The sequence below is a fragment of the Colobus angolensis genome, unplaced genomic scaffold (assembly GCF_000951035.1).
Source record: "Colobus angolensis palliatus isolate OR3802 unplaced genomic scaffold, Cang.pa_1.0 Scaffold9, whole genome shotgun sequence".
Classification (NCBI taxonomy): domain Eukaryota; kingdom Metazoa; phylum Chordata; class Mammalia; order Primates; family Cercopithecidae; genus Colobus; species Colobus angolensis.
Genome location: NW_012122931.1, coordinates 1,491,826 through 1,500,887, shown reverse-complemented (window position 1 = coordinate 1,500,887; position 9,062 = coordinate 1,491,826). Strand labels below are relative to the sequence as shown.

At 55.9% G+C, this 9,062-nt stretch overlaps 1 protein-coding gene across 3 annotated transcripts in view; it reads left to right on the top strand.

The window, feature by feature from the left end:
- The window catches only part of GTF3C5 (general transcription factor IIIC, polypeptide 5, 63kDa), a 31,511-nt gene that overhangs the window by 17,880 nt on the left and 4,569 nt on the right, over positions 1-9,062 (top strand). For 2 of the 3 annotated variants that reach the window (XM_011931156.1, XM_011931155.1), the window contains 6 exons: positions 1,567-1,762; positions 3,335-3,439; positions 5,127-5,241; positions 5,716-5,796; positions 6,017-6,114; positions 7,348-7,430. In XM_011931156.1, the coding sequence (XP_011786546.1) occupies positions 1,567-1,762; positions 3,335-3,439; positions 5,127-5,241; positions 5,716-5,796; positions 6,017-6,114; positions 7,348-7,430 (678 nt within the window). Of the gene's footprint in view, positions 1-1,566; positions 1,763-3,334; positions 3,440-5,126; positions 5,242-5,715; positions 5,797-6,016; positions 6,115-6,273; positions 6,295-7,347; positions 7,431-9,062 lie in introns of all 3 variants that reach the window. The other variant, XM_011931154.1, reaches the window with a different exon arrangement.

Genomic DNA, 9,062 nt, shown 5'->3' with positions numbered 1-9,062 from the left:
TGGTCTTGATCTCCTGACCTCGTGATCCGCCCGTCTCGGCCTCCCAAAGTGCTGGGATTACAGGCTTGAGCCACCGCGCCCGGCCCCCGTGCGGTTTCTAACGCAGCCACTTTAAAAAGAAGGCCCAGACTTGATCCCGTCTTTCTAGTTTTGTTTCACAATGTGAAAGTTACTATTACTCTTTGTAAGTGTGCAGATGATATGTACTCATGTAGAAAACTAAGGTAAAATGGAAACAAATTTAAAAGGTAGTAATCATCCAAATGGATTCGATGATGTCCAGGACCTACTTTGAAATGTACTTCAAAATAGTGGGTTGGGTGGAGGTTCAGATGAAATGCAGTTAACCATGTGGTGATATTGTTGAAACTGGTAACAGGCTCATGGGGGTTCTTGACACCGGCCTCTGCCTGCTTTTGTGTAAGTTAGGGGTCCAACCTTAAAGAAGTAACCACTACAAATATTTTGAGAAATGTCTACCTAAGGGTGTTCTGTGCCAGCACACAGAGATAGTTCTAGAATCTCTGCTTTGTACGTGTGTGTGTGTGTTTTAAGACTTTGTTTTTTTAGAGCAATTTTAGACTCACAGCAAAATAAGAAGGCACAGCAATTCCTCATATGCCACCTAGCTGCCCCCACACACAGCCTCCCCCAGCATCAGCGTCTCAGTAGAGTGGGGCACTTGTTAACAGTGGATCCACCTGTGCTGACACATCGTCACCCAGTGTCCGTAGTTGACATTGGGGTTCCCTCTTGGTGTTGAACATTCTATGTGTTGGGACAAATGGAACCCTTGGCTTTAACCCCTGTGTTTTATGACAATGCCATTTGGTGAGGTCCTTTGTTCATTCACCTACATGTGGTCAAGATGCTTGTGAGCCAAAGAGTCATGCTCTGTTGGGTGGCAGGACAGGTGTGTGATGGGACCTTTGCAGCCAGGCTCCTGGATGGGAGTCCCAGCTCCTTCCCAGGAGCTCTGTCTCTGGGCAAGTTTCCCAGTCCCTGTGGTTTCAGCTGCTTTATTAGAAAATGGTCCTTTCTCTGTATGATTAGTTTTGAGCATTAAATAAGTGAATCGCATGTAAGCAGATGTCAGTGAGTACAGCTCTTGTCCCTGTTTTGACAGTAGATCGTGTTCTTTCATGCAGCTGTGCTTTGAGTGATTTCACCATTGCCAGCTGCTGGACATTAGACTCTGTCCAGTTTTTCACTGGTTGGACAGTGCTGCACCTGACTCAGTGCACTTGTGGGGCTACCAGCCCCATGACACGTGCCCTTTCCTGCACTCCAGCCTCTAGGACCTTTTGGGCTTTCCCCAGCTTGAGAGCTGCAGGCCCCGGAGCTTCTCCGAGTTGTCATAGGCAGTTGTGGCCACATCTCTTCCTCTGTGAATACAGGTTCCTTTAGCAGCCAGCTCTGGGGTCCTTTCCCAGCACAGATGTCCAGGGAGAGGCACACGGTGGCTGCGGGCCTTGCCAGGCTTCTGGGCTCCCTGCCTGGTTTGGTCCGGTGGGTACTTGGGATGGCCTTGGTGCTCTTGTTCTCACCTGTACTCTCTGCCCCCAGGGAAGGCTACAACAACCCCCCAATCTCCGGCGAGAACCTGATTGGCCTGAGCAGGGCCCGGCGCCCCCACAATGCCATCTTTGTCAACTTTGAGGATGAGGAGGTGCCTAAGCAGCCGCTGGAGGCTGCAGCCCAGACGTGGAGGAGAGTCTGCACTAACCCCGTGGACCGGAAGGTAGAGGAGGAGCTGAGGAAGGCAAGTCCTGCACTGCGCCCGGCCCCGGGGGCTCCAGTCTCCGTGTTGGCCTCCCGTGTTTACCCAGCTGCTCTCTGTTCCTGGCTGTGGGGTTGGCTGCACTGACCTTTCCCTGTTCCTTAGTGCATGGGAACTTCTCACCTTCAGATGTCGTGTCTAAAGGCCTTGTCGGTGTAAGTTTTACATTCCCAAGGGTGAAAATACTTCTTAGAGTTCTTTTTTTCTTTTTTTGAGACGGAGTCTTGCTCTGTTGCCCAGGCTGGAGTGCAGTGGCCCGATCTCAGCTCACTGCAAGCTCTACCTCCCGGGTTCACGCCATTCTCCTGCCTGAGCCTCCCAAGTAGCTGGGACTATAGGCGCCCGCCACCATGTCCGGCTAATTTTTTGTTTTTTGTTTTTTTTTTTTGAGACGGAGTCTCGCTCTGTTGCCCGGGCTGGAGTGTAGTGGCGCGATCTCAGCTCACTGCAAGCTCCGCCTCCCGGGTTTACGCCATTCTCCTGCCTCAGCCTCCCGAGTAGCTGGGACTACAGGCGCCTGCCACCGCGCCCTGCTAGTTTTTTGTATTTTTTTAGTAGAGACAGGGTTTCACCGTGTTAGCCAGGATGGTCTCGATCTCCTGACCTCGTGATCTGCCCGTCTCGGCCTCCCAAAGTGCTGGGATTACAGGCTTGAGCCACCGCGCCCGGCCTTAGAGTTCTTAAGAAAAATACGCGTGCATTGTTCAGTTGTGACCTACACGTGGAGCTCTGGGATCCACTGAACTCTTATTCATCCATTCACTCATTGCAGCAAACCCAGTGGGGCACCTAGTGTGCCAGGCCCAGCACTTTCTTACCGTTAGATCTGGAGCCGTGCTGCCAGGCAGCCCGCCTTCCCTGGGCTTGCAGGTGCCATGGAGGCCTGCATCCCCACTGGCATGAGCATCAGGTTCACAGTGAGGCCACTGCCACCTGGAGCCCGGCTCTTCCCTTACACAGTGTGCCTGTGGGAGACCACGTGGATATCTTGTTGATTTCCAGCCATCACTGGGGCACACTGTCAGTGGCTCCTTATTGCCCTCCAGGCACAGCCCACATTCCTGACCTGAACTGGCTTGTGAGGCCCGCTGCCCCGGACCCCTGGCCCACTACACTCCAGCCACACTGACCTTTGCAGTCCTCCCCAAGCCAGGCTGTCCCCTTTACCTCTGACGATGTCCCACCTCAGGCACCTGTTCTGTAGATTGGGGCAGCATGGGGACCCTGGGACTCTAGCACGTCCCCCGCCCAAGCCTTGCTCCCTGCTGTGCTGTGGGCTGTAAGAGGACAATGACTATGTCTCTTGTGGTCATTTCAGGGCCCCAGCCCCACAACTGCACTTGGCACAGGTGGGCGTGCCGCCCAGGCTTCTGAGGGACGGGGTGAGAGAGTGGGTGCAGCGGGTCCTAGGGCCACGCTCTGTGTGTCCAGCCCCTGTCCTCCACCAGCTCCTCTCTGGAGGGGCCCCTGGGGCCCAGCCCATGTTGGGGAGTTCAGGACTGAAGGGTGGAAGCTGCTGGTGCTCCTCTCAGCCTCTGCCCTTGGCCTCCCCAGCTGTTTGACATCCGTCCCATCTGGTCTCGGAATGCTGTCAAGGCCAACATCAGCGTCCACCCAGACAAGCTCAAGGTCTTGCTTCCCTTCATAGCCTATTACATGGTAAGTGTCAGCTGCCCGCCCACCTGCCTTGGTTCCCACGCATATGGTCCCTGGTCCCTGCTGTGATGTCTTAGAGCCACAGTAAGAGCAGCCAACCCCCTATCCTGGCTCCCCGTCCTTCCTGCCCCACCCCCATCCTGGCCCATCCTTCCTACCCACCCTGGCCTGGCCCTCATCCTTCCTACCCTACCCCCAACCTGGCACCTCCCCCGTCCTGGCACCTCCAGCCTTCCTTCCCCCCTGTCCTGGTCCCCCAGTCCTAGCATCCCTAAGACAGCTTATTAAAGCCAACTGGAAAAGTTTCAGCTCCCTGAGTCCAGGACGCTCTCCACAGCCTGTTGGGCTGAAGAACCCAGCCTCTGACCGCAGCGGCCCGTGTCGTCCTCCACCTGTGTTGAGTGGGGTTCAGTGGGAGGCAGATCCCTCTTTGATCTACAAGCATGTAAAGATGGATGTCATTACTGAGGTTTCCAAAGATGCTGGTGGGAAAGGGATCCTCCCCACTGTGAGGCCTCACAGAGCATTAGGGGAGACCAGCGTAAGACATGACCATGAGGGTCTGCAACAGGCAGTAGGGCACAGGAAAGACTCCTTCCTCCTGCCGTGTTGGACTCTCGGCTCAGGAGCACCACCTGTGCTGCTTGGCGTTGGCATTTTATTTTATCTTATTTTTATTTTATTCTGTTTATTTGTTTTATTTATTTATTTATTTTGAGATGGAGTCTCACTCTGTCTCCCAGGCTGGAGTGCAGTGGTGTGATCTCTGCGTACTGCAACCTCCGCTTCTGGGATTCAAGTGATTTTCCTACCTCATCCTCCTAAGTAGCCAGGAGTACAGGAGCACGCCACCACGCCCAGCTGATTTTCTTTTTTTGCATTTTTAGTAGAGACGGGTTTTCGCCATGTTGGTCAGGCTGGTCTCGAACTCCTAACCTCAAGTGATCTGCCTGCCTTGGCTTCCCAAAGTGCTGGGAGTATAGGCGGGAGCCACCACGCCTGGCTGGCATTGGCTTTTTAGACATAAGCCATTCAAAAGCTCCGTTTGGGGACAGAAGACATCTCATCTATTAGGCCAGTAGTAACACTGGGCACTTAATATGTGCCAGGAACCGTGATAAAGGCTCTGTGGTGCTATCTCATTTAATCCTCTCCAAAACCATGGGAGGCCAGGCATGATGGCTCATGCCTAGAATCCTGGTACTTTGGGAGGCTGAAGCGGGAGAATTGCTTGCATCCAGGAGTTCAAGACCAGCCTGGGCAACATAGTGAGACCCCATCTCCACAAAAAAATTAAAAATTAGCTGGTGTCTCATGCCTGTAGTCCCAGCTACTTGGGAGGCTAAGGTAGGCAGATCGCTTGAGCACAGGAGATTGAGGCTGCAGTGAGCCGTGATTGTGCCACTGCACTTAGCCCGGGCAACAGAGTGAGACCCTTTCTCGGAAAAACAAATAAAAGAACCCACAGGAAAGGGTGCTCCTGTTCCCTCCATCTGACAGGAAGACCAAGGTTTGGGAAGGCCACGTGCCCTCACCGAGGTGACAGGGCCTGCACATGGCAGAGCAGGCCTGGGCATCCAGAGCCTTGTCCCCAGCTCCTGAGCTCTTCTTCCTCGGTGTAGGCTCTGCCCCACCCGGGGACCTGGGCCTTCACCTCGCCTCACATGATTCCCACCTTTTCTGTCTCCAGATAACAGGCCCCTGGCGCAGCCTGTGGATTCGATTTGGGTATGACCCCCGAAAAAACCCCGATGCCAAGATTTACCAAGTCCTCGATTTCCGAATCCGCTGTGGAATGAAACACGGTAAAAACTCCTGAAAGCTTTGCTTCCTGCCTTTCTCTCTATTTCTGTTTCTAGCATTCTCTTTGGTAGTAAGAATATTTTCATTTGGAGAGAATAAAAAAACCTTTTGCTCCCCTTGCTGAGACTCTTGGATGCAGAATGGCGTGGAAACGAAAGTCCCAGTTCTGTGCTGGCCCCACCGCTGACCGCCCCGTTTCTGAACCACAGGCCCTCATTGAGTGACCCCACGTGCCCTATGGTCCTGTGACGCAGGCCAGGCACTTGTGAGAGCATCTGTGAGATGCCAGGCACTTGTGAGAGCACTTCCCGCCTGGGAAGTGCTGGGATGCATTGGTGACTGCAGTGGCATGCTTGGCAGCCTGGAGTTGCCCTCTCAGGAGCTGGCCCCATGGACCCAACTCCCATCTCCAGTCCAGTGCTGTGTGCCGACGGGCCCTGTGCCCACCCTCCTGACATGCTTGCCCTTGCCTGCAGGTTACGCCCCCAGCGACTTGCCAGTCAAAGCAAAGCGCAGCACCTACAACTATAGCCTCCCCATCACCGTCAAGAAGACACGTAAGTGTGCCAGGCGCCTGTTGTGGGTCATGAGTGATTTGCCAAGGAAGGCGGAGCACCTGGACCCAGATGGGGAGGTGGTTCCTGGGGGTCACTCCAGGGCTCTACTGGTCATTCCTCCCCTAGGAGGGGGTGGGCAGGTAGGAGGGCAGGGCGTGGTTGGGAGAGATACCTCCTCCCCACCCTACACATGCCAAGCACTGCTGTTGTCCCCACGCAGCCAGCCAGCTTGTCACCATGCATGACCTGAAGCAGGGCCTGGGCCCATCGGGGACGAGCGGTGCTCGGAAACCAGCCTCCAGCAAGTACAAGCTCAAGGTGGGTGCCCTTGAGCCCCAGGAGGGAGTGGCTCCCAGGGGAGGCCGGGAATAGAGGGGAGGACCTCCCTCTCGGGGCTGGGCACCCTGTAGGTGGGCTGGAGGGGTGTGATTAGGGCAGCTCTGCCCACCGGGGCCTCAGCACCTTGCCCGCTTTTAGGACAGCCTTCAGACACTGAGGGCAAGAACTCGGCGCAAAGCCCCGGGGCTGTATGTATTAGGGACATCTGGCAAAGAGGTGGTGACAGGTCTCAGACAGGGAAGCCTGGTGCCAGCAGCTGCATGTGGCTGTCCTTCTCGAGCCCTTTGGGAGCCTGGGCCCCCACTGAGCCACATGACTACTTCTGGAATGATCGGAATTGGGCACATGCAGGATGACAGAGCCAGAGCTGGCCATGTGGGCCGCAGCTGTGGCAGGAGCCTCACTGGCTCACGTTTCTGTCAGTGTGATTGCCTGGCACGGGTTGGCAGTTTTCAGAGCTGTTCCCACATTCAGGCTCCCGCAAGCCGCTCCACAGTCCTGGGGGAGGCTGAGAAGGGGTCGTCCCGCACGGTGGAATCACCTGCCGAGGGAGCAGGCGGCAGAGATGAGTGCAGCAGAGACAGGCGATGTGAGGGACTCGCTTTCCCCGTGTCCAGGGGCCCCTGCCTGCTCCCCAGGTTTTTGAGGTCTTTGCTATCTTCTCAGTGAGGGGCAATCATGCCACAGCCTGTGTGGCCTGCCTCCTCGAGGCCTCTCCTGGGAGGCCATTATCCTTACCTCTAGAACTACATGGCTGGGTACAGAAAGGAGAGAGTAAACACTCACTAAGCCCTGCTTTCCCCACAAGAGATGTCAGGGCAGCCCATAGGAGGACATAGGGTGACACATGAGCAGCAGTGGGTGAGGGATAAGGTCAGAGTGCAGGAAGGCACAGAGAGCAGAGCCCGGCACAAGGCTAGTGCTGGCCCCATGCCATGCGCGCCATGGCCTGCTGCACATGTGGGCTCACCGTTTCCAGTGGCCCCGGGAGGGCCTGGGTGCTCCTCTGCCTCTCCTAGAGCGTACCGGGGAGTTAGACCTTGTTTTTTCCCCAACGGCTCCCTGGCCTTCCAGCCTGTCTGCCCAACCTGGTCCTGGTGAGCAGTCAGCTCCCTGGAGAGACCCCATGGGCGCCTACATGGAGTCTCTAACACTGGCAGCCCCCCAGGGCTCCGGCTAACCTTCCCTGTCTCTCTCCCCCTTTTTCACCAGGACTCCGTCTACATCTTCCGGGCAGGGGCCCTGCCACCCTATCGGCAGATGTTCTACCAGTTATGCGACTTGAATGTGGAAGAGTACGTATGGGAGGGGACTTGAGACGCTGAAGGGGACCCGTGGGACCCAGGGACCAAAGTGCTCTCTGCAGCTCTTCCACTTACGTCGGCTGTCATCTCCCGCAACAACACTCGCCTGTCTGGGAGTTTGGTGCTGCCGAGAGCCCTGGCGTGCTGGCGGTCCTCGCAGAGGCAGTGCCCTGTAGAAAGCCGCGGCTCCAAACTGCACAGAGACAGTTCTTGCTGCTATGTCCTTGCCCCTCTTCCACTGTCCACATGAAGGCTCCATGAGTGGTTCTCAATCCCAGGACCCATCAGACCCCAGAAACCTTTTATCGACTTGTTCTCAGTGATGTTTAAAGAATTGCAGGGGGCTGGGCGTGGTGGCTCACGCCTGGAATCCCAGCACTTTGGGAGGCCAAGGTGGGCAGATCATGAGGTCAGGAGATCAAGACCATCTTGGCTAACACGGTGAAACCCTGTCTCTACTAAAAATACAAAAAATTAGCCAGATGTGGTGGCGGGCGCCTGTAGTCCCAGCTACTCGGAAGGCTGAGGCAGGAGAATGGCGTGAACCCAGGAGGTGGAGCTTGCAGTGAGCCGAGATGGCGCCACTGCACTCCAGCCTGGGCGACAGAGCGAGACTCCGTCTCAAAAAACAAACAAAACAAAAATGTAAAAAATTAGCCAGGCATGGTGGCGCATACCTGTAATCCCAGCTACTTGGGAGGCTGAGGCAGGAGAATCGCTTGAACCCAGGAGGTGGAAGTTAAAACAGTGGACTGAGATCGTGTCATTGCTCTCCAGCCTGGGCAACAAGAGCAAAACTCCATCTCAAAAAAATGAAAACAGCACTTGTCTGCACTGCCGCCCCTGGCACTAGGTGGCAGCAGCATCTGAGCGTCTGCTCTGCCCTGTGGGCCAGTGGGAAGCTGTTTCAAGCCTCTGGGGTAAAATGAGGGAGGAGGGCCAGCTGCCTTCGGGCCCTGAGGCCCCCCTTCCTCCCCATGTGGTTTATCGGTTTCCAGCACCTGGAAAGAACCTGCCTTTTCTCCCAGGGCTGCTGTCGATTCTCCTGCCCTGCTGACGTTGCTGGGTGCGTGAGGACTGGCAGGGAGGAGGCCTAGCCACTGCCTCCTTGGCCCCTTCCTAGGGAGATTGAGCTTCCCACAAACCAGGTGGGCAAGCACAGGCTGCTGGGCTGGCCTGACGGGGTCCTCCTAACTGGAGGATGGTGGGTACCTCCTGCTCCTCAGGGACTCTCCAAGGTGGTCCTTTTGGCTTTGCCATCAGCACCCTTCGACCCCTGCCAGCAGTTCCCCACCTGCTTAGAATCATGGTGGCACAGACCACAGCCTGAGGCCGCCCCGGGGAGCGGGCTGGGGGTGCAGCCTCGGTTGCACAGCCTCTCCCTACAGGGTTGGGCATAGAAGGGCTGCTCTTGCAGATGGCCACCCGGTTTTCCTTGGGGACGTCTTTGAAAACGGGATAGTGCTGACCTGTCCCATGCGGTTTCTTTTTTTTTTTTTTTTTTGAAGACGGAGTCTTGCTCTGTTGCCCAGGCTGGAGTGCAGTGGCGTGATCTTGGCTCACTGCAACCTCTGCTTCCTGGGTTAAAGCAATTCTCCAGCCTCAGCCTCCTGAGTAGCTGGG